This window comes from Mytilus californianus, unplaced genomic scaffold (genome assembly GCF_021869535.1).
Source record: "Mytilus californianus isolate M0D057914Y unplaced genomic scaffold, xbMytCali1.0.p SCAF_7, whole genome shotgun sequence".
Classification (NCBI taxonomy): Eukaryota; Metazoa; Mollusca; class Bivalvia; order Mytilida; family Mytilidae; genus Mytilus; species Mytilus californianus.
In genome coordinates this window covers 73,242,436-73,269,318 of record NW_026262723.1, presented here as the reverse complement: position 1 = coordinate 73,269,318, position 26,883 = coordinate 73,242,436, and the positions used below count along the sequence as shown (strand labels likewise).

Sequence of the window (26,883 nt, the reverse complement as noted above, 5' to 3'; positions counted from 1 at the left end):
TTTGTTAATGGAGAATTGGATAAACAAAAAATACATGTTAATTTATAATCGAAATTCTCATTCAACTACATATAATGGTTATAAAGAATAGACAATTGAAAAAAACCGACAATGTCTCAGCGGGCCATTTGAAAGCTTATTAATATTTTTATTGTTGAATTAATAATATTTTTTTTCATATTTACAAATGTAAATACAAATATCGGTAATGTGAGTTAAGTATTACATTTAGAAATAAACAGGACAGTTTGCATAAATCAAATATACGATCTTGAGAGGGTTATTACCACAAATGAAGTAGTGGATTGTCGACCTGCGTACCCTTGTCTGTCGTAAAGTTTTTCATGTAATGGTATCTCTATATTTCACAAGATTTAAATAAAAAACGTCACAGGTTATCTCTTACAAGTCTTGCGCTCTGAAATCGGTATAGTAAGTGTATATTACCCTCGTACTCCATTCCGTGGCAACATATCAGTTCCCGAAGTCTTTATTTCATGACTGAGTGACTTTAACATTTTATAACATCAATTCGCTAGGAAGTCATCCAGGTTATAACAAAGTTATTTTTAACATCACGATTATCTTTTATTTATGTTGGACCTAACATGTAAATGAGAATTTGTAGCGACACGCATAATGTGCACTTCTGTTGTCTTGTGTCACTGTTGTCCATGTCGAAGACGTCGGTTTTGGAAACTGGGACCCAAAATAACATATAATTTATGAATATAATGTTATATTGATATAAAAATAAGTTGTAGTATGATTTCCAATGAGACAACTCTCCACCAGAGACCAAATGACGTAAAAGTTACTTGAAACTATGTCACCGTACGGCCTTCAGCAATGAGAAATACCCATACAGCATAGCAAGCTACGTTTTAACATATGATTTAAAAGAGATTTGGGTGAATACGTCAACGGACAGCCACCAAATGACAAAAATAAACCAAAAGACATTTTGAGACCAACATTCAGGGTTCAACATTAGACAGGTGTGTATGCAATATATATGTATATCTCTTTATCATCACGAGTCTATAAAGTTGTGATTAAATTTAAGAGAAACAATGAAAGATTTGTCATTAACACCCGATTCTCCAAATAACGAAATACATATGACCATGGAAGTAATATATAAAAATAAGGAGATAATGAGACAACTATCCACCAAAGTTCAAATGAAGTGGATGTAAGCAATTGTGGGCAACCGTACGGCAATATAATACTTCCATATCACATACAACTACTAACAAGGTAACTGGTTCCTTACTTTCCATATTTCATTACCATTGTCAGAGACATGTATAGTACATAGTATATAGTTTTTCATGTGTGTATATGTCTCTGTCATTGTGTTTAATTACTCGCTTTAACCCGACTTCTAATTTCATTTGTTGCCGAAAATTTTATGTAGTGATACTAGTAATTAAATAATCTTAATCATTACATAAAACATTTAGTAATCCTGGTAATTAAATTAGTTATTAAATTAATATAATTATCTTTATTGTTGCACCTGTAAATAAAAGATAAATAATATATTTGCGAGGACCGTCTTTACAGATTGGCTTGTGTTCCGTTAATGTTTTAATTTGGGTTTAATTAATAATTACATAATTCTAATTGCTATTATACAAAATCATGTGAACATGAAATAATTGAACACCACATGTTTAGGCAGGTATTGACAAGTCAGTGTTTGTCAGTTTTATCATGTCTTCAGATTCAACATTTTGTAAAGATTTGAGACAGTTAAAAGCTTACCATTTAAAGTAGACACTTGTTCAATGTGTTGTTTACCTGTCAGAAGAAAGAGGGTCGTAATGGGGGTACCTTCATGACGAATAACGGTAAACATTCTTGCCAAATGACGTTAACGGTAATTTTTGGTGCATGACGATAAAATGTACACTTTCTTTTAGACGATAAAAAAATCGACTGATTTTGACGAATCACGTTAAATTTTTTCCAAAAATAACGGTAACGATAATTATTTGAGACCTCTGACGAATCACAATTAATGACATTTTGACGAATCACGGTAAAATTTTAACCAATTTGACGCTAACGGTAGCCGAAAAAGACCGTTTGATGCCTGACGGTAAAAGGCATTCATACCCTCAAGAAAAGCATGGCTGATTGACAAAATTTAAAGATGCAGTGCTATCATATACATAATAAAATGCTCCGCTGGGAGCAGCTTGATACGACCGCAGAGGTCGAACCCTGAACAGTTGGGGCAAGTTTGGACACAACATTCAAGCTTGACACAGCACTGAATTTGGATTGTGATTAAATATTTGACACAGCATATAGGTTTCTGACACAGAATGAATGTGGTCTAAGAACTTAAAATTTTTTGATTTACCTATTCAAACCATATCATTATTATTTGCTTTTATATATAAATCAGAAATAACTAATTTAAAATGGAAAATTTTAAAGAAAAAAATGGGGGAAAAAAATCCCCCCCCCCCCCAAATTATTTGGAACCCCCTTATGATTCATCACCCCCAAACTCAATCCAGCCTTCCCTTTGTGGTATGGTACCTTGCAGTACAATTTCAGAGAGATCCATACACTTGAACACAAGTTATTGTCTGGAAACTAGAAAAATGCTTGTTTTTTGGCCCCTTTTTGGCACCAAATTCCTAAACGTTTAGGGCAATTACCCCCAAACTCAAACCCAGCTTTCCCTTTGTGATATGGAACCTTGTAGTACAATTTCATAAAGATCCATACACTTACACACAAGTTATTGTCCGGAAACTAGAAAAATGCTTGTTTTTTGCCCCTTTTTGGCCCCCAATTCCTAAAATTTTGAGGCAATTACCCCAAAATCAATCCCAGCCTTCCATTTGTGGTATGGTACCTTGCAGTACAATTTCAGAGAGATCCATACACTTGAACACAAGTTATTCTCTGGAAACTAGAAAAATGCTTATTTTTGGCCCCTTATTCCTAAACGTTTCGGGCAATTACCCCCAAACTCAATTCCAGCTTTCCCTTTGTGATATGGAACCTTGTAGTACAATTTCAGAAAGATCCATACACTTACACACAAGATATTGTCATGAAACTAGAAAAATGCTTGTTTTTTGCCCCTTTTTTTGCCCCTTATTCCTAAAATTTCGAGGCAATTACCCACAAAATCAATCCCAGCATTCCCTTTGTGATATGGAACCTTGTGGTACAATGTCAGAGAGATCCATACACTAACACACAAGTTATGTCTGGAAGTTACAAAAATGCTTATTTTTGGCCCCTAATTCCTCAACTGTTGGTACCATAACCCCAAAAATCAATCCCAACCTTCCTTTTGTGGTATTGAACCTTATGGTAAAATTTCATAGAGATCCATTCACTTAACCTAAAGTTAGAGTGCGAAAACCAATGTGTCTTCGGACGACGCCGAACCACAACGTCATAACAATATATGACCGCAAAATTTTTTTGCGGTTGTATCATAACTAGTAGCTTATGGACATTACACTTATTGTAACAGACCATACAGTGTTGCCATGGAATCAGATAAATGTCCTTTGTCCATTTTTTTCAAATTGTAAAAGTCAACAGTCACTTTAAATATTCCTACAACAGAAAATATTTCTTAGTATTCTAGCTACATGTTCATCTTTTCTACACAATAATATAAGTACTAGAATCATGTGAATAAAAAATAAGAAAAGGACTTATTAGCTCATCATCAGTAAACCATATAAAGAAATATGACACTTTTTCTAGAGAACAAAAGAGCGCACAGTAAAAAACGCCGCAATATTGTAACCTTTGAAATTGTTGTCCCACACTAAACCCCCCATGGAGTTTTCAAAAGGTTGGCAGGTATGCAAATATGTCACCTTTCCTCAGATGTTTGTTCTATCTGTGTCAAGTGATGTCATGACACTCAAATCTGTGTCCTTTCCTCAGATGTGTGTACTATCTGTGTCAAGTGAAGTCATGACTCTCAAATCTGTGGCCCTTTGTTCAGTCTCAAATCTTACCTAGACATGTCCTAACTCAGGGCCAAGCAGTTTCTGCTCTTATTCCTTAATATATGGGATAAAACCAACAACCTCTCTCAAAGCATAAAACCACAAAAGAAGTTTCACAAAGTATAACTTCATTAGATTTTTAATGTTTTATTTCACAAATTTTCCAAAAAAAGTTTGCAACCACTCAATACAACATACTATACCTTATAAATACATACTGCATCATATTTTACATAAATAAATAATGTATACTCTTGTACAAATATTGCAACTGCACTTACAAAATATCCTACACAAACTAATCAATATACACTTTCAACCATATCATCAAATAATTACAAACGTCTGCTACACCTGAAAAAAATGTTATTATGAAAATATAGAAACAAGATAATAATTCACTGACTGTTAAAGGTAAATAACATGTATGATCATACATGTATACAAAGAATTTTAAAAATACCTGGCGATATATAATACAAAAAAAAACTAGAGGCTCTAAAGAGCCTGTGTCGCTCACCTTGGTCTATGTGAATATTAAACAAAGGACGCAGATGGATTCATGACAAAATTGTGTTTTGGTGATGGTGATGTGTTTGTACATCTTAATTTACTGAACATTTTTCCTGCTTACAATTATCTCTATCTATAATTAACTTGGCCCAGTAGTTTCAGAGGAGAAGATTTTTGTAAAAGATTACTAAGATTTACGAAAAAATGGTTAAAAATTGACTATAAAGGGCAATAACTCCTAAAGGGGTCAACTGACAATTTCGGTCATGTTGACTTATTTGTAGATCTTACTTTGCCGACATTTATTGTTTTTTACAGTTTATCTCTATCTATAATAATATTCAAGATAATAACCAAAAACAGCAAAATCACCTTAAAATTACCAATTCAGGGGCAGCAACCCAACAACGGGTTGTCCGATTCATCTGAAAATTTCAGGGCAGATAGATCTTGACCTGATAAACAATTTTACTTCATGTCAGATTTGCTTTAAATGCTTTGGTTTTTGAGTTAAAAGCCAAAAACTGAATTTTACCCCTATGTTCTATTTTTAGGCGTGGCGGCCATCTTGGTTGGTTGACCAGGTCACGCCACACATTTTCAAAACTAGATAACCAAATGATGATTGTGGCCAAGTTTGGTTTAATTTGGCCCAGTTGTTTCAGAGGAGAAGATTTTTGTAAAAGATTACTAAGATTTACGAAAAATGGTTAAAAATTGACTATAAAGGGCAATTACTCCTAAAGGGGTCAACTGACCATTTCGGTTATATTGACTTATTTGTAAATCTTACTTTGCTGAACATTATTGCTGTTTACAGTTTATCTCTATCTATAATAATATTCAAGATAATAACCAAAAACAGCAAAATTTCCTTAAAATTACCAATTCAGGGGCAGCAACCCAATAACGGGTTGTCCGATTCATCTGAAAATTTCAGGGCAGATAGATCTTGACCTGATAAACAATTTTACTTCATGTCAGATTTGCTTTAAATGCTTTGGTTTTTGAGTTAAAAGCCAAAAACTGAATTTTACCCCTATGTTCTATTTTTAGCCGTGGCGGCCATCTTGGTTGGTTGACCAGGTCACGCCACACATTTTTAAAACTAGATAACCAAATGATGATTGTGGCCAAGTTTGGTTTAATTTGGCCACGGAGTTTCAGAGGAGAAGATTTTTGTAAAAGATTACTAAGATTTACGAAAAATTGTTAAAAATTGACTACCGGTATAAAGGGCAATAACTCCTAAAGGGGTCAACTGACCATTTCAGTCATGTTGACTTATTTGTTGATCTTACTTTGCTGAACATTATTGCTGTTTACAGTTTATCTCTATCTATAATAATATTCAAGATAATAACCAAAAACAGCAAAATTTCCTTAAAATTACCAATTCAGGGGCAGCAACCCAACAACAGGTTGTTCGATTCATCTGAAAATTTCAGGGCAGATAGACCTTGACCTGATAAACAATTTTACTTCATGTCAGATTTGCTCTAAATGCTTTGGTTTTTGAGTTATAAGCCAAAAACTGCATTTTACCCCTATGTTTTATTTTTAGCTGTGGCCGCCATCTTGGTTGGTTGGCCGGGTCACGCCACACATTTTTTAAACTAGATACCCCAATGATGATTGTGGCCAAGTTTGGTTTAATTTGGCCCAGTTGTTTCAGAGGAGAAGATTTTTGTAAAAGATTACTAAGATTTACGAAAAATGGTTAAAAATTGACTATAAAGGGCAATTACTCCTAAAGGGGTCAACTGACCATTTCGGTTATATTGACTTATTTGTAAATCTTACTTTGCTGAACATTATTGCTGTTTACAGTTTATCTCTATCTATAATAATATTCAAGATAATAACCAAAAACAGCAAAATTTCCTTAAAATTACCAATTCAGGGGCAGCAACCCAATAACGGGTTGTCCGATTCATCTGAAAATTTCAGGGCAGATAGATCTTGACCTGATGAACAATTTTACCCCAGGTCAGATTTGCTCTTAATGCTTTGGTTTTTGAGTTATAAGCTAAAAACTGCATTTTACCCCTATGTTCTATTTTTAGCCGTGGCGGCCATCTTGGTTGGTTGACCGGGTCACGCCACACATTTTTAAAACTAGATACCCCAATGATGATTGTGGCCAAGTTTGGTTAAATTTGGCCCAGTAGTTTCAGAGGAGAAGATTTTTGTAAAAGTTTACGGACGACGGACGCAAAGTGATGAGAAAAGCTCACTTGACCTTTCAGGTCAGGTGAGCTAAAAATACAATGCACTGAAAAATATACAGATTGCTGACAAGAAAAGTATTCAATTTTTTCAAGTAATGGTTTAAAACTAAGATAGAAAAAGTTTCATTGCTTACCATCTATTTACTACCAATATTATTAACAATAATTTCTTAAATTTTTTGTATCAATTTAGTAATTTTCATCCAGCTCTGACAGCCTTATCTAGGACTTGTTGCAGGGTAGTGGGACGTCAGAGTCCACTCCATATAGAAAAAAAATAGGGAATGTGTCCATGGGACACAGTTGATGCCCCCGCTTGCATATCATATAAAGTTATAAAGGGACATAACTGAGGAACAGTAAAAGTGACACTACCCAAATTTGTACTTGATCTGAATTTTGTGGTAATAAGTATTGTGTATAAGTTTCATAAAATTTGGTTGAGGCAAACTTAAGTTAGAGAACGGAAACAAAAAATTCAGCAATTTTTTTCCATTTGTTTAGGGACATAACTCTAGAACAATAAAAGTGACACCACCAAAATTCAAACTTGATCTGTATTTTGTGGTTATAAGCATTGTGTATAAGTTTCATAGCATTTGGTTGAGGCAAACTAAAGTTAGAGAACGGAAACAAAAAATTCAGCAATTTTTCCATTTGTAAAGGGGAATTACTCTAGAACGGTTTAAGTAACGCCACCAAAATTCAAACTTGATCTGTGTTTCGTGGTTATAAGCATTGTGTATAAGTTTCATAGCATTTGGTTGAGGCAAACTAAAGTTAGAGAACGGAAACGAAAAATTCAGCAATTTTTCCATTTGTAAAGGAGCATAACTCTAGAACGGTTTAAGTAACGCCACCAAAATTCAAACTTGATCTGCGTTTTGTGGTATTAAGTATTGTGTACAAGTTTCATAACATTTGATTGAGGCAAACTAAAGTTAGAGAACGGAAACCAACTTTGGGACCTACGTACGGACGGACGTACATACTGTACAGACGGACAAGGGTATAACTTAATGCCCCCTCCGCTACGGCGGGGGCATAAACATAGAAATTGCTGCCCTAGACTCTGGCCAGCAAGTTTTTATCTAGAATTGTCACAGATCAAATCTTCAAGTAGATCACAAACATCATTGAAATGATTGGGGATGCAAGTCCTACAATCCAAAACTATTAAATACCTCACCAGTTTAGATCTAGGTCAACCATTCACTCAAATAGAGAGTGTCCATTTAAAGCACTTTTTTACCTTCCCACATATTATTGGTCCCTAAAAAATGATAAAAAATAGTTTACAGCTAACACTGATATATGCCACCTTTTTGGCATCAGAATCTAAATGTTAAGATCAGTCTACCAATGATCCAATACCATTAATTGATTAAGAATATAAAAATCAAGGTAACAAACAAATTTGAGTGAGTTGTATAAACTCAGAATAAAGGGAAAGCGGGTAATCTTCTTCTATGTATGCATCACTGCCATGAGAATCCACACTAAGTCATAATGTCACAATCAGGAAAATTATAGATCAGAAAACTATACAGGTATCTTAAGATCCAGAGGCAGGGCCAGGTCCCCTTATGGAGCTACATATATGTTAAATGCATAGACTTTTTACAAGTATCACTCCAAACATTGGCTTACTAGGGGCTTCCTTTTTTAAAATCCTGGATCTGCACCCGAGATCTAAGACTGTGAAAACACAGACACATTATATCAATCAACCAATTTGTGATGATGACCTTTAAACTTATGTGGTGTTGATTTCAGTTGTTCTTCCTTACAACTCTGTTGGAGCAGGTTTTGTTCAAAGGAACATACCTCTATTAAAGAAGTCAGTATAGTGTGAACATGCATACTTCATTCAATATGTAAACACCATACTAATTGAGATATGTTAAAGCCATACGATCCAGCATAAATACATATTTAAAACATAAATTTGTTGAGAAACTACCTGTACTGCTAAAGCAGAAATTAGTGCAATATTTTATTGATGCAAAAAATGTGACAGTATCATGTTCACAATAATAAAAGCTAGCATTCATAATTTCAGTAGTGATGTCCTTCATAAATTTTTTGCAATCGCATTAATTAGATATCTCATCTTGTCCAGAGGTGAAGGATTTGCGATAATAAATGAACGAATTAAATTCTGAATTCACAGTATGTGTCATATAAAATGCAGATGTGCAAGAGTGGTTGTGGCTTAAGTACTTCTTATGTCATGGATCATTCAGTAAGTAATGAGGTATATTTTTTGCAATGACACTCCGCCATAATACATAAGTACTGATCAATCATTTATCTATCAGCTATACAAGCACTCATACATTTCCAGGGTCACTATAATTAAAAAAAGAATATATATTTTAAAAATAAATTTGCCTCTATAATGTGATCTTTCTGCATACACATAAATCTCAGTACTACATGTACCTATTTGCACATGTATCTTACAATATCTTATGCATAAAAATGTATAATACAGAAGCCGTATCTGAACTGACTGGGGACAATACTTGTGGGAGTATGCCTGCATGCTCTCTGGACACACAAATTCTTTGCAGCTACTGAGGCTCCAAAATGGTCAAATCAAACCTGCAACCTTGAGACCTTGCGACATGAGGTCTCATTTAAAAGGACTTGTGACCTTTAAAAATGTTCAAAACCATTTTATTTATAATAAATGTTTTGTTAGCTTAGAAAGAGACATGGTGACCCAAGACATTTTTTAAATGTGACCTGGTGACCTAAGAGGGGTACCCTACTCAGAACTGGAACCTCGGCTGCTCTTGCTTAATGTTTCTGTTTCGATGTGCAAGATGTATAAATCATATCAATTCAACTGTACAAATAAACAGCCATGCCCAAATGTGGACAAATACATAATAGAAATTGAAATGACTGTCATATAAAATTGGGAGGATTGGGCACACTGTAAAACCTGATCCAGCTCAGCACTTTCATTTTGCAGTCCCCATACCAAGTCAAAACCTGATCCAGCTCGGCACTTTCATTTTGCAGTCCCCATACCAAGTCAGGACTATAACATTAACAGTCCATCTGCAATGAGAATAAGAATTGTTTGTAGAAATTTTACCTTAACTAGAAAGTATTAATAGACATTTGTTATGTCACGTTGCTGTCTCACTGTAAAATACCCACATTTTTTATTTATATTGATTTTCATTTTTTATTCCCTAATCTTACACAGCATTCTTCCCTTTTTCATCTTTTGCTTTTGAATTATTAAACATTAAACTAGTAAATGTCTAAAAAATGAGCATATACTTCTTGCAGATGAGATGCAAGGAACATCTGCAACAGTATTCTAATCAGTAATCTACCATAAATTATGAATTGATAAAAAAACTTTTGAACAATGAAATTCTAAAGTCAATGAAGCATGACTATGAATATGGGCCTGATCTGATGCTTCCAACTGAAATGAAACTAATTTACTTTTATAACATGTACCAATAGTCTTTCAAAGGTAATAAATCTAAATTGTACCTAATCTGATAACCTTTTACACATAGTGAAAGTTGACACCAAAATTACTGTCATTTATCAGCCAAAAAATACAAAAACATTCGATAAAGTGGCATCTATGTCTTGAACACAGCAACAACTGTAAGAGAAGGCAAAAATCGACACCAGAAAATAGGATCATTAACATCTAACATGCATGCTACATTATTCTGTTAGTAACAGGTAAATTCTACATAGTATGTTACCATAACCTACCCAGTAGGCTGTACTGTTGGTTATTTACATAGTTAATAATTCAATACAATTAATTCTGCGCTGCAGTATGTCAGTTTTATCAAAACCATAAACTTATTAATATAAAACCAACTAATTTTCATGGATACTTTTTGGCATTTAGCCTTTTTTAGCTGGATTATTAGTTATCTATTTTTCGTTATTTTCAAATTTAGGTGATGTACCAAGACAATTTATATACGCACAATTTTTCTACACATGAAAATTAATTGGCTTATAGTATTTTCTTCTTTTTAACAAGAAAATTAACCATACAATTCAAACCAAACTTCCATACAATTAAACAAAAAAACATATTCATATAAATTATTACAAAAATCCCTGAATGACTTGAATATAAACATTTTGTATATAAAAATACATTAAATATCATTCATTACTATCTACGCTTCTTTCGAAGATTGAGACCTTTTCCAAACCATCCTGGAACGGACATGCTCCTCATTAGTTTAGGTTTTTCTTGATCCTCTTTCTCGTTATCACCTTGACATACTTTTTCACTCTCACACTGCTCAGTTTCTTCTTCAATATCTATAACGATAGGATTGGATGATTCTGTACTTTTGATTGCTACAGGCTCTTTTTTCTGGATCTTGGAATGATTAACATTACATTTTCTTGGAGAAGTTTCTGAAACAATGTCCTCTTCTGCTTTTTGAATATCATCTACATAACTATAACATCTCTTCAGACTTGTTCTTGTAGATATACTTTCGGTCATCAGACCTGTTCTTGTAGGTATTCTTTCTACAGTCTTTAAACCCGTTTTTGTAGCTACACTTTCGACTGTCTGTTTCTCAGTTTGAGATCTTTGGTAATGTTTATCACAGTTAGGAGATAATGATTGCATCTGTTCTTTATTTAAGTATGAATGATCTTGTAATATTGGTTCTACCTTCAATGCATTTGTCACATAATTAACTGGTACCAAACTATTGACATTTCTAGCACTATATGCTCCGTTGAGAACTTTATCCTGCTGTAAACCAGTTAATCTATTGCTAGGTAACATAGGATTAACATTGCTACTTGGTAACAAAGCATTTAAATAATTGCTTGGCAGCAGACCATTCATAAGATTATTCTGAAAGACTTGTGGCATGTAAAGCGATGAAATATTGTTCATTGGAAATGCAAATTTTGCATAGTCAAAAAATGGCATTAAAGGTGCCATTGGTAAGTTAGACATGTTTGTAAAATTTGGCACATTTGCACCCTGAGTAAAGGAAGAGGTATGATTTAGCACACATTTGCACAGATGTTTATGCTGATGGCAAACAGGGCACAGTAACAGAAATGTCTGGCCATTCAAAGCACATTTACATTTGTCAGGAGTGTGTCTACAAAACTGGCACAGTATAAGCTTACTGAAGGAAGACTGACACTTACATGTTGTTTTTGACAATCCACATGCACTACATTTGGAGGGATGTTCCAAAATGTTTGTTTTACATTGACATTTACACACTGTTTTTGACAATCCGCATGCCGTACATTTGGAGGGATGTTCCAAAATGTTTGTTTTACATTCACATTTATTTAGAGAATTTCTACATATTAAACAAATAGATAGAGTTGTTGTTTTTGGACAAGTACATGGATGTTTTTCACATTTACCACAAGATGGTGGTTTCCTTTTCTTTACAGATTCTAGTACGGTACACGGACAGTCACCACTAACACCGTGACAGTTTGGACAGAATGATTTCCTAGCCCTCCTTCCTCTGCTACTCTGTGTAACAGATGTAGAATTAGATATAGGATCTGTGTGTCCTATTTTTGTATCACCTATTCTATCTGGACTACATTTTCCACTATTACGGATTGAATTTGTTTTTGATTTTCTGGGACTCACAGCACACTTTTCTTTACTTGGGACCATTGCCATTTTGCTTCTAGATTCTAACTTTTGCATGTCTTCCGGTAATCTCATTTTGCCATGAGAATTAGTACAATTTTTGTTTACTTCATTATTTTTGGCACGGTTATTTTCCAGCTTAGGTTTCTTTCCACCAAATGTAGATAAATCTAGATTTGGTTCAACTTTAACCTCTTTCCTTTGATTATCACCTTGATCAACATACTTCTGAAATGCAACTTCACCAAACTTTATTTGTTGTCTACCGTTTGGCACACCAGGTAGATATGGAGGTAAAGAATATGGATTGTAAGGAATTAATGGTGATTTTGCCCATATTCCGTTATAGCGGTAGAAATTCTCAGTATGATTTTTTTCCAACGCTGATTTAAGTGCATGGTTATGATGAATTAATGGATGTTCTAAAGGGTTATGAATAAAATGATTTTGATCATTAATCTTCTCTGATTTTACAACAGTTAATTCTGTATTTATTTTTTCCTGAGTATTTATTCCCATGGAATAATTTGTTGAACTTCCTGCAACAGAACTTGAAGGAAGTGTTTTTAAACCAGTCAAATCTGTGTTACTTAATCTTGCTAAAGTTTTATTCCTTTCAGATTCTGTTGAATTTCTACGAATTTCATTCTGTGAATTTCTATGTCTAGTTATTTCTTCTATGTCTGGTTTTAGCAGAATCTTTTTACTAGTAGTGTCGTTTTCTTCTTCGTGAAGTGATGTTGCTAAAGAAAATAATGGATCTTCTTCCCTACAAGAAATTTAAGATTTATAAGAATGAATTTCACTATGAGCAACTATGTATATTTGATGTTAATCTTCAACCTTAATGCTCCAAGGAGACTCATCACCTCATTTGTTAAATATGTCATTTTGATTAACATAAAAAGCAGAAAAAAATCAACAATTTTCTATAAATTTATAGAGATCTTAAATAGCTGAGAATTGTTGCTGCGCAAAGTTTCTGTCTATATATAATAGATTTCAAAATAAAAGCCAAAAATTTCTACAGCAATAGTGTAGGAGCCGGGGGCAAGGGGGCAAAATTGCCCCCCCCCCCCCCCCCACCATTTTTTGGCAAATTTTTTTTGTACACAAAAATTGAAAATTATAGAGGACACTGACTAAGTAAGACTATGAAGCTTTTTATTCTTCAGAAGTATGCCCCACACTTACTAGTCAACTCCTACATCACTGTAAAGGAGTCAATAAATGGTTTCAATCATTTTTAGATTTCTTTAGATCTATTTTTGCTCTTTACAGTCTCTGTCTATCTATTAAAGTTTTCAAGATAATAGGCAAAAATGCTAAAATTTGTTATTTAAGGACAATAACGACTAAAAGGGGTTAATTTAGTACAATGTATTTAAATCACTTGGGATTTTTGGTTATCAATTATCGTTGATTGTGAAGATATTTCCCAACATATCTATTACAGTTTTTGCTGAAATACATATTGTAGCTTTCAAAGAAATCTAGATTAAAGATCATATCATGAACATATGCAATAACTGATAGATATACACCTCAATATCAAAGTGTAAATTTGATCAACACGAAGCTTTAACAATGATAGATAAAATGGCTGAACAAGACTGATACTGACAAACATCAGTACAAACAAGTGTAAATTGAAAATATTTCACTTTAATAAAATAGAATACATGAGATGTCCTTTTGCTTTTAGTATTGTTTGGTTGCTGTTTTATTGACATATTCTCCAGATCCTTTTATCTATTGTGTTTGGCTGGATTTCATAAATATTCAGTCATAAATTACACAGATTTCATCACTTTTTTTCTGGTAAGTAAATTAATTATATATGTTTTGTTTCACCTGTGTATAATTACATTTTCAATGGAAAGTACAATGGGACTACAAAAACTTAACATTTACTGGTTGACAACAAATAATGGCCTTTATTGATTATATTACTGTGAAATTACTTTTATACATGGGAATCAATTTTCGTGCACTGGCTGATATTCAATGTATTCTCTAGATTATATGCCCATATTCATGTAGTCAAACCTACATAGGGATCTTTCCATATCTTGATTTGGACAACAGTTGTTATAGTTCATTGGACACTTTTGGTATCCCACAAATAGAAGTACTTTCAGTATATTGTGAGTGAATGAATCATTCGATCATTAAAGTCTAATTTGTACATTGCTCTAAATAAAGGTTTAACAAAATGAATAACCATAGAAATTTTATATGATCTGCTAACATTTACTGATTAACGGTACCAATTTGTACTGCACCAGATATGCATAATAACTATTAATGTCTCTTCAGTGATGCTCCAGGCAAACATATTTGAAAACCTAACACCTTATACAAACATTGTAGAGCTGATACAACAAAAAAGGACCAAAAGTATAGACAAACCGGGACAAGAAATCAAAGCTACATTGTATTTATATAAGACTTTTTGGGGGTATGATAATTGATATACAATACATACTCAAAATACTCAGGTATAGAGTAACCAAGATGTCTCATCACTCGTCTCATTACATCATCGCATCGACCTGTAATAAAAACATGGACAAAATAGGTGAAAAGATTATATACAGTACAGTATGTACAAATCTATTTCAAAATTATGGTTTAGCATGAAAAGTACTATCAAATTTTCTATAATTTGTTTTTTGAATTGTTCCAAATAACAAAAAAACTTTCCAAAGTGAAACAAAGTAAAAGGCAGTTTGCAACTGTAAAATTTCCTGACAATCAAACCTATGCAAGGTTTGAATATCAAATACTAAATTTTTCTACTGAATTTTAAAGTTAACTGGAATAGAAAGTAAGTGGCATCCATGTCAGAAGACCATTGTACAAACATTAACAAAGTATTCATTCTTCAAATTCCCTCTAGAAAGAGACATTCCCTGTCTGACGATTCTATACATTCAAGATCTTAATATTATTCATTACATGAAAACGTTATGATATTCTGAAAAAAAATAAAGATGCTATCCAGGTGACAAGTATAGCACATATTTTTATGAAAGCAATTTATTTACAATTCCCTATCTAATAAACTGTAAACACAGAGATTGTCTCGCCTACTTGTTATTTTGAAAATGCAAATGTTAAAATTAAAATAGCAATACTTTAACATGTAAGTTATGCAAGTATTCAAAGTCAATGAACCATAACTGAAGGTACAGGGCTAAACAATTTCCATGGAAATGAGATGTGCCAATGCTAATACAACTGCATACCAAATACCATTGACTTTTCATAAGTTGTTCCCTTTAAACAAACCTAAACACAAACATTAACTTGTAAACTAAGTAAAAGTTTCAAAGTCAATGAACTATAATGAGGAGGTGGGGTTATATAATCTCCATGGAAATGAAACTTGCAAATGCCAATACATTCGCATACCAAATATCATTGACTTAACATTAGTGGTTCATCTTAAACTGACCTAATCACAAACTAATACATGTAAACTAAGCAAAAGTTTCAAAGTCAATAGACAATCACTGAGGGGTTAGGATCAAATATTCTCCATAAAAATGAGATGTGCTAATTCTTATACAACTGCATACCAATTATCATTGACCTACCACTTATGGTTCCCCCTAAACTGACCTAATCAAAAACTAATACATGAAAACTAAGCATAAGTTTCAAAGCCAATAGACCATGACTGAGGGGACGGGGCCAAATAATCTGCATGGAAATGAGATATGCCAATGCTTAAACAACTGCATACCACTAGTGGTTCCCAATAAGCTGACCTGATCACCAACTAATACATGTAAATTAAGCAAAGTTTCAAAGTCAATAGACCATGACTGAGGGGGCTGGGCCAAATATTCTCCATGGTAATGAGATGTGCCAATGCTAATACAACTGCATCCCAAATATCATTGACCTACCACTAGTGGTTCACCATAAACTAGACCTAATCACAAACTAATATATTGTTGACGCCGCCACCTCCTACACCTGAAACAGCATACCTATGTCTCGCTTTTGGACTCCGTCAAGGCAATACAAAATGGGGAGGATTTTATGATAATGGATTTTAAAACAGGCATTGATAATAAATATCTTTAATTCAAATTCAAAAGAACTCAAATGTAAAATAAACTGTTGACACAGAGATATGTCTCACCTTTGACTTATTTTGAAAGTACAATGCAAATGTTGAAATCAAAATAGCAATACTTTAACAAGTAAGTTATGCAAAATATTCAGTCAAAAGACCATGACTGAAGGTACAGGGCCAAACAATCTCCATGGAAATGAGATGTGCCAATGCTATTACATACGCATACCAAATATCATTGACCTGCCACTAGTGGTTCCCCATAAACTGACCTAATCACAAACTAATACATGTAAATTAAGCAAAAGTTTCAAAGTCAATAGACCATGACTAAGTTGGCAGGGCCAAAAAATCTCTATGGAAATTAGATGTGCCAGTGCTGATACAACTGCATACCAAATATCATTGACCTATTACTAGTGGTTCCCCATAAACTGACCTAATCAAAAACTAATACATTGTTGACAATGCTGCCGCCGGCGCTGGAAACAGAATACCTATGAACCACTTTTTGACTCTGTTAAGGCAAGACAATTAAAATGTTTTTGTAACTGACAAGAAAGTTATGATGAACTTACTGGATGAATGGTCGAAATAATAAATAAGTTGAGAAATATAAGTGTTATACTGGTTAAAACGTATGACAACAGAATCCTTGACAGACTGATAATTGATTGATTGTTGGTTGCTTAATATCCAGTGGCAAATATTTCATGCATGTTCATGACAAAACTTACTGATGAGTCTTCTATATAAAAATTAAGAAATAATTCATGGGGGCTTGAATATATCGTGATTTTACTACGGGTTGGCCCTTTATGACAAATATTTTACCCTGAGCGATAGCGAGGGGTAAAATATCGGCATAAAGGGACAACCCGTGGTAAAATCACGATATATTCAAGCCCCCATGAATTATTTCGATTCTAATAGGACAAATACAGCAATTCTTTTGGATTGAAGCGCTCTAGGTGAAGGCATTATTTGCCGTTCCCATAAATAAACGCACTATTAAATTGACGTAAAAGAACGGAGCAAACTGAATAAATGGCATGCATAAACTATTTACAATGACATATTTAGATAGATTTTGATGAATCTACATGATAATTGTTTTTATATGTCTTATATAACACATTTTAGCATCGTTTGTTTACGTTTCCTTGTTGTGATGATTTTCGGTTTCATAAGCGTGTATTTTCCCGTAAAAATGCTTATATTCTTATGTCATCGTTCTATGACGTCAGGTAGCTCATTCATAAAAAAGCATATGATGCGGGAGTACGATCGGAACAGCCCAAACAATATATTCATATTTTACCACAGGTGTGTACTCAAAGTGTTTGAAGAACGTCATGTTAGAATATATCCTTAGCTCATAACCTATAGTATAATATTTCTAATATTGAAACCAAATTATATAATACTGTTTTTTATTGGTCTGATTTTACAGAAAGTTTTAGAACTTCTTGTTGTTTCATGTGATCTTGTATCATGGGCATCTGACCTCTCCTTCTCACACGCACCCAAGACCATCATATGTTTAAATTTACCATTGATTTTCATAGTAGCGGCATCATCTCTCGGTGTCCACTGTAAGTTAACTATATACAATTGTGGCCTATTCTTCATTTTTCTGTCCATACACCATAAACATGAGTATTTTTTCAGTATCTATATAACAGAAAATATAGCCTATTAAGAATTCAATAAAGGGGATAATATGAACATCAAAACTACAAATAACAATAATGTTCTTGAGACAGTGTTATCAGTATTATCAGAACCAACTATAAGCCAAGATCCTAGACACAGGACATGGGTTTTGTTCATTGTTAAAGGCTGTACGGCTACCTATAGTTGCTTACTTCTCTGTCATTTGGTGTCTGATGTAGAGTTGTCTAATTGGCAATCTTTCAAATTTTTTAACTTTTATATTATCTTAGAAACAGAATCATATCAGAAACAACCATCAGACTAGATCCTAGACACAAGATTATATCAGAATCAACCTTGAGACTAGATCCTAGACACAGGATTATATAAGAACCAACCTTGGGACTAGATCCTAGACACAGGATTTTATCAGAACCAACCAGGAGATTAGATCCTAGACACAGGATTATATCAGAATCAACCTTGACACTAGATCCTACACACAGGATTATATCAGAACCAACCTTGAGACTAGATCCTAGACATAGGATGATACCAGAACCAACCTGTAGACTAGATCCTAGACATAGGATTATATCAGAACCAACCATGAGACTAGATCCTAGACACAGGATTATATCAGAACCAATCTTGAGACTAGATCCTAGACACAGAATTATATCATAACCAACATCGAGACTATATCCTAGACACAGAATTATATCATAACCAACCTTGAGACTAGATCCTAGACATAGGATAATATCAGAACCAACCTTGAGACTAGAACCTAGACACAGGAAAATATCAGAACCAACCTTGAGACTAGATCCTAGACATAGGATAATATCAGAAACATCCTTGAGACTAGATCCTAGACACAGGTTCATATCAGAACCAACCTCGAGAGTAGATCCTAGACACAAGATTATATCAGAACCAACCTTGAGACTAGATCCTAGACACAGGAAAATATCAGAACCAACCTTGAGACTAGATCCCAGACACAGGTTTATATCAGAACCAACCTTGAGACTAGATCCTAGACACAGGATTATATTAGAACCAACCTTTAGACTAGATCCTAGACACAGGATTATATCAGAACCAACCTTGACACTAGATCCTATACATAGGATAATATAAGAACCAACCTTGAGACTAGATCCTAGACACAGGATAATATCACATCTATCAGCAGCTTTAGCAGCCTCTTTCCACCTGTATGGACATTTCATCCCTCCCTTCTCCCCAAAGTGTACTATAGTATCCTTAAGTGGCTGTTTACAGGTGTGACAATTCCTGTCTGTCTGGTGACGTCTCACTCCTGTCTTCTCAGTCACATCAAATAGTCGGATGTACTCTTGATGTGGCCTGCAACTGTAACAAATCTGAGAAAGACAGTAAGTAGAATCATTAAATAAGTTTAGTAATATAGATTGATTGTTTTTTGTTTGCTTAACATTATTGAGATGATGATGATGGCTGTTTTAAAGTTTAAAAGAAAATTAAATGCATATTGAGGAAGTAAACATGAAAATGTGATATGAAAATAAATCCTGCTTTGTACTTGACCGACAAGCCAAGGCAGATATGTAATGTGCAAGTTGAAAACGTGCTCACATTTTACAACTCCTGTACTGGAGAAATATGTCAAATTTTTTAAAGTTCATTCAATATATTGAAAATTTTAAAGTATCAGCAAACAGGAAGAAAGTTTTCAAAAGTTCTTAAATGTACTCACAGGTAAAAGTAGTATCAGAAAAAGGTGTGACAGAAATATTTGATGGAAGAATGGACAGACGGATGGACAAGGTGGATACAATCTAGCCCCACTCATGGAGAGGGATAAAAGTACTGTAAATTCAGAAATTATTGAGATATCAGAATGCGAGGTCTTATTAATGCGATAATCACCTTGTCACATTATTCGCATTAATAAAAACCTTGCATTAATTTCTGAATTTACAGTATTAAATACATTTTTTTTGGTTCTTTACTTTTTCAAAAATATCCTACAGGAAATGAAGGTGTGAAATCGCTGACAATGCAATTTTCCAGAGAATTTCTTTTTCCAAGGGGCATACGTCCTGTAAAAATAGTTGATCTGCACTGATTATTGAACCAGTCTAAAGTCCTGCTGATATACACCTTTGATATAAATTTCACAAAAACCTGACAAGAAATGTAGGCTTGAATGCACTTACAATGCAATTTTCACTAGAACTTACATTTCAACGGGACATATTGAAATGTTGAAATGAATGATCGGCACTGCCCAAGGCATTGCTGATAAACTTCATTTTCAATTCAAAACCAAACAAGAAATTTAGGCTTGAGAGCACTTACAATTCAATTTTCTATAGAATTTACATTTCCATTGCAGAGGGATGAAAATTACCATTTGTAACATAGTGTACTCATCTGAGTAAATAGTCAAACAGTTCAACAAGATATCACCAGCAGCTGTATTTTGAGGACAGATGAAAGAATAAATGGGCAATGCAAAATTAGTGATTCCAAATGCGATCGTGTTTACATACCTCTATGTACATATTTCCATGGATTTCTGATAATTTTCTTCTGTTAAGACCACTTCTCATATGTAAACCATCACAGTTCTGAGATACAACATGTGTTACCTGGAAGTTAGATATATCTAAATAGGTAAAATAACTTGATAATGAATCGAATCATGCCATGATTTCTTTCTTGAAAACTCTTAATCACACTTTAATAAATTTTCTTATTTTAGACTTCAATTTGAGGTCCTCCTTAAAATACATGTAATATTTGAAACTGATGCTTAACAAACAACAAATACATCAATTTTGATGAATCAAATTCGTATTCATATACTATTCATGCATATTTTTGAAACAACAGTTAAAAGAAACTGGAATAAGAGGATCTAGTAATCACTGATAACCCTGCTTGCAAAAACTCTTTAACAGTAAATTCTACAACCAAAATTCAAACTGAATGTGACCTGTATTTTATGTTTCATAACATTGTGTTAAAATCTTAAAAGTTTTGGTCATGTGGTATTTTATTTATCTAGTGGAACCAAAGAAATACCAATGTTCGAGGTCACTAAGGAGCATGACTTTTGAACTGTAAATGTCAAAACTACCAAAATCAAAATTGACCTGTTTTTATGGTCCATGACATTGTTTGAATCTTTTAAAAGAGTTGGTCAAGAGCTACTTTAATTATCCTGTATCATCATCACATCTACAAAAGTTAAAAATCTTTACTGGCATAACAAATGACTTAACTTTATATACTTTGTATAATGTAGTATTTTGTCAGTTCTTGCATTGATTCGTTGTCTCATAATCCAGAATTAAATCTCTAAAGTTTTACATTTAGATTTAAACAAGAAACTACAAGATGAATGATATTGTTAACAGAAACATCTCACAAAGTAATGAATGACATTCCTGCTATGACTTTGTTAAATAAATGAATAAAATTCCATATCAGCTACTTCATAAATTATCTCATTTCATACTTACATGCCCTGCATCTTCTAACTTCTTGATACTCATATGTGTCAATGTAGGTTTAGCATCACATAAATCTTGAGCTCTGTAATATTCAATAACAGGTGAAACAAAAATATGTGACCTTTGGACATAAATCCCACTCACACTATCACATTATCATGATAGGTGAACCATAAAATCTAGGTCAACATCCTAATTTAACATTTATATTAAAACGTTTGCATTATAGTGAACATGTGTAATAATTTTTTGATGTATCCACAACTTTATGATAAACATAATGATCCTCTACTATTGTAGTGATCAAATCTGACAATTAAAAATATAAAAGTGCCCAGTGCTTTTTCTAAATAGTGTTGACCACATGACTATCTTTTTACAATGCTAGAATTGATGATACTAATGGATTTAATTTTGTATGATTCTTCTGTATATTTTAACTTCAAAGTTCATGTATTTTTGATTTACTGAAAATTTATTTTCTTTTAATTTGAAATGTCATCTGATATGGAGAGGAACAATGAGGGAAAGGATAAATATTGTTTCTGCTGATTTCAGAAATCTGAGTACCGGTATTCTCACTTTTCTTGAGACAGTTGAATTTCATATGTGTTTACCCTTTTGAGGCCACAGCCAAAACTATAGAACTCTTAGAGAGCAAACTCACATACCCCATACTCCAAAATTATTAATATGGAATATTTTTATTAGCCCCCACCTCCCCAAAAATTGATTCCTCAACCATTGCAGTTTTTCAAGATTTTGATAATTGAAAGCTTTTATACAAAATTGAAGAGAATTTGATAAACAAAAGTGAACAAGCTGAAATGTCTCGCCTGCTTTACTAATCATGGTTGATTTTATGTGGTAAGTCTTTAAGATAATGGCTTTACTATGAGTGTTGACAATCAATATCATATAGTCAAATGTTTTAACTATCTGTTTTATCCAGTTTTTTTGTGTTACTATCCCTTTAAAATAACAATACATTGTCCCAATTTTTGTAACCCCTACTGTGGGATGACCAATATATGCTTTATTCTCCCAGGATTTATTGGAACTTGATTTTTTTACAGTAATTATCTTGACAAAGATGCCATTATTATCTTTATCTTACAAATCCTCAATAATTTATTGTCAGGTCAAAAGACACACACAATAAAATTGTACCAGATATTTGAATGATTGAAATTGAACAGGTAAGGTTTGGAATCTTACAAACATGAAAAAGATCTGACATACAGCTGTGGCCACTTCAATAGTTCTGCAGTATATTCATAGTGCTGAAAATTGAATTGCAAGAAATGGAAGAGGGAGACAATTGAATTATGTGAGCTTTTAGAAAACCTACTTGGGTTGTTGTCCCTTTTGTAGCAGTGTCCAAACTCCATTTGGTCCCCTGTAGTCCGGTATAGAGGCTGCCTATATAAAGTAAAAATTTTATTATGAAAAATGTGTGTACATGACTTCTACATGTAGTACATTTACTACTTTCAGGTCAATTCAGAAATTCATAAATACAAAATGTAGAGCATACATCAATAAGACTGCAACACAAAACAAATACTGTAAACCAACTTATTTTTGCGGATACTTTATTTCGCGTTTAACCCTTTCTAGTCCACTTCACGGCTATTTAATTTCGCAATTTTCTAATTGACTTGATGTAGTTTAATAAGGAAAGATCCAAGTTTTACATATTCGCGACTATTTATTTTCGCATTATTTTTCTACTCGCGAAAGTCGCGAAAATAAGTTGGTTTACAGTAGATAATCAAAAAGGTCCTTTTAAACAATGAATCAATCTGTGTGGTGAAACTGGCTGTTTCATTACTTTCTTCATATTTAAAGTATAGCTTTTGGTTTTAACTAAATTCCATCAGATTCATATCCCATATTACAATCCATTTTTTATAAACCTTTGAAAGAGAGCTAAGTCCCAAGTCTGGAGCCTGTAATTCAGTGATTGTCTTTTGTTGCTGTATATCCTATTTGTTCTTTTATTATTGTTTTGTACATAGATCAGGCCGTTAGTTTTCTCATTTGAATTGTTTTATATTTGTCATATCGGGGCCATTTATAGGTTGCTGTGCATTATGAGTTTTGCTCATTGTTGAAGGCCATACAGTGATCTATAATTGTTAACTTCTACGTCATTTAGTCTCTGTTGGAGAGTTGTCTCATTGGCAATCATACCATTTTTTCTCATTTACATAACATAATGTTCCATGTTTACATAACATTAAAAAGGCTATGCTTTATAATTACTGAATCTGAATATGCTAGTCCCCAATTCACATAATTTTGTATAGTTATGGTTGTTCTCTATTATCCACACAGAGCTAGGTAAATGTCAGAGTGTGTGTAATAGGGATCTTGGAAAAAAAACTTATTGTAATTATCCACACAGACTGAGAGCTAATTAAATATCGGAGTGTGTATATTAGGGATCTGAGAAAGAAACTTACCGTACTTATACCAGCACCTGTATATACAACAACTTTATTGGAATGTCTAATAGCTTCAGCTAGTTCTTCACATTTCAACTCCAGTTCCTCAACAGGATCTTCAATCTAGAACAAGATTGTATACAATTATCAAGTAGATTTGACATAGATGCTAGTCCTGTCCTGGTGGGGCATTATACAACTGTCAACTACACTGCTGTAACTTATCTCTACTTTTATCATAAGTTTGTGTTTTGGAAACATTGTCTAAGTAGTTACAACTTATAGTACCATTACTTTAGTTAAATCAACTAAAGCCGAAGTGCTGAAGAGGATCTCTGTGAGGTAAACATAAACTTTAAAGACAAGAGATTTAACTTTCAACCAGTGGCTTAAAATGAGTGTTGTTGACTTTCTATTTTATTTAAAAGCTGAAAGAGTTCTAAAGGAAACCAGTTATCCATAAATAAATTATAACAAAATGTCATTCATACATAATCATGTAACCACTACACAGATATGTGAAAATAAATTGAAAAAAATATAAACTTGATGTACAAAGACTAGCTAAAATTCTATTTCAGTCTTCAATAAAAATCATTCCTTGAGAATTATGTTAATAATATTATGGAATTACAGAAGATCTCCAGAAATATTTTGCCTGATGGATCCGTCAGAAACAAAAGAACAAGGTGTTTTTCTATTTGTACACTAAATTTGCAATAACATCATGTCTTTAGGTAATTAACTCTTGTAAAGACATCTTTGCCAATCCAAATGTTTTGTACATAAATCAGGCCAGCATTAGTTTTCTCGTTTGAAATTTTTTACATTTGTCATTTAGGAGCCTTTTATTGCTGACTATGCGGTATGGGTTAACGTTTTACTCTTTGTTGAAGACCTATAGTTGTTAATTTTTGTGTCATTTGGTCTCTTGTGGAGAATTGTCTCATTGGCAATCATACCACATCTCCTTATTTTTATATTATTGGTTTAGTTTTATTAAGCACACTGATGGACTACAAGTAACTGTTAAGACTACTTTTATGGGTTAAGCAAGTTAAAAACAGAAATGAGCCACGTCAAAATGAGCATGGTACACATACTAAAAATTACATTTACCATGGGCTTGGCCATTGGGCTCAACCCTCTTGCACAAGGGAAAAAATAATTATTATACAATAAAAACAACATGTCAATATACATATACCAGATGCAGTACCTCTAATACTCTTTGTTTTAATGTTCCTCTCCTTTCTTTTAATTTAACCAATCTATTAGTTATTTCTGGAGATTGTCTTAAAATATCTTTTTCTTCATCTGTTATATCATGGTCTTTTTTCTTTAATATTTTTGAAACCTGTAAAAATTCAAGAGTCATCTTTAAGTCTAAAGGTACTAACATAGAAAACAATCCCAAAATTGTTCAACTGTTTCTAAATCAAAGACTTTTTAAGTAAGCTTTAACTCCATTAATATTTACTGGTATTTGTGCATAAACTATATGTAGTATGGACTTATTTGTACATATTGTCCTTCTGATAATTTTGTTATGTAAAGCTTCTCTCTATATAATATACATGTGTGGTTCCTTAATAAAACCACAATAATATGTAAAAATTGTCATTCAAGGGTGACAACTAGGCAATGTTGACTTATACATGCCACACACTGTGATTCAGCTTTTAAGTTGGTGAAAAAGAACAGTTGGAAGTTCTTACATTATAAACATTTTTGACCATCAGATTTTCTCAATCTATAAAGGTACATGTATGGAAGATAGATGATTATTTTACCCATATTTTTTTTTACCCTTGGTCATGTTTTAAGGGACATAACTTATGAAAAACCTTTTTTATATAAATTTAATAAAAATCTGACAAGAATTGTACACATGAGAGCCCTTACTAAGACCAGATAGATGGACAGAAGCCAGTCGTGTAATTCTGTCCCCTACAACATGTCATTTGGGGTACAAAATGACTGAGGACAGATGGCAAGTGATGTCACTGATGAGAAAACAATTAAGGATTTTGTTTATGCTTATTTATTTTTAGATCTTGCTGATCATTTTTCCTACTTATAGATCTTAAGCATTATAAATTTCAAAAGGCTTGTCAGAAAATGCAAAAGTTGGGTCAAAAATGTCATTTAATCAGAATAACTACTATAACATTAACATGATTAACAACCTCAATCATATAAAAATGAAAACACTTAAGTTTGTGCATCTGGATTTACCAAGATCAGGAATGCTCAAAACCAAATAATTATAATTTCAATATAACCATAATTTGTACATCAGTCATCATGATGCATAACCCTGATCCCGACCCCCATTCATCATGTTCATGTTACTGAATAATTGTTAGTTAATGTTGCGACCTGGAAAAACAATACATTGCAATATGAAAGTTAATTTCTCCCATGTGTGCAACCAATGTAACTTTTGTAACCCTTATGGCAACGGAGGTTACAAAACAAGGTAACTTAATTATGGTGCACATTTTGTGCTGATGTGCTGATAAAGTTATATGATTTATTTGGACTGTAGTCTGTACTAAAAGTGTAAGTGTAGCTACAAAGTAGTGATAAATGTTTGCATACTTTTCTTATTTTGGCTTTATGTTCGTTTTCGAAAATAATTTGATTAAGTCTTGCTTCTTTTTTTGCCTGTCTGGACGATGTAAAGTCTACTTTTTCTTCTAATTTTTCTTGATCTTCGATTTCATCCGATTCCTCGTCGGACGACATTTTCACACAAAAGAAGTTATGTCGCTTAC

At 33.1% G+C, this 26,883-nt stretch overlaps 1 protein-coding gene and 1 long non-coding RNA gene across 2 annotated transcripts; both read right to left on the bottom strand.

Annotated features, from left to right (window-relative positions):
• Positions 1-4,124: 4,124 nt before the first annotated feature.
• Positions 4,125-6,784, bottom strand: LOC127709263 (uncharacterized). Its single transcript, XR_007985565.1, has 2 exons — positions 5,980-6,784; positions 4,125-5,471 (listed from the first exon to the last, which is right to left on the bottom strand). It is a non-coding gene; the product is annotated as an uncharacterized LOC127709263 (long non-coding RNA).
• A 1,944-nt stretch (positions 6,785-8,728) lies between these two features.
• Positions 8,729-26,869, bottom strand: LOC127709244 (uncharacterized). The gene is made up of 11 exons (XM_052214661.1): positions 26,708-26,869; positions 25,323-25,460; positions 24,122-24,226; positions 23,005-23,075; positions 21,663-21,735; positions 20,688-20,786; positions 19,299-19,535; positions 18,042-18,162; positions 14,887-14,953; positions 9,749-13,167; positions 8,729-9,698 (listed from the first exon to the last, which is right to left on the bottom strand). The coding sequence occupies exons 1-10, from the start codon at positions 26,852-26,854 to the stop codon at positions 10,920-10,922; spliced, it is 3,306 nt and encodes a 1,101-aa protein (XP_052070621.1). The 5' UTR covers positions 26,855-26,869; the 3' UTR covers positions 8,729-9,698; positions 9,749-10,919.
• Between the last annotated feature and the right edge of the window lie 14 nt (positions 26,870-26,883).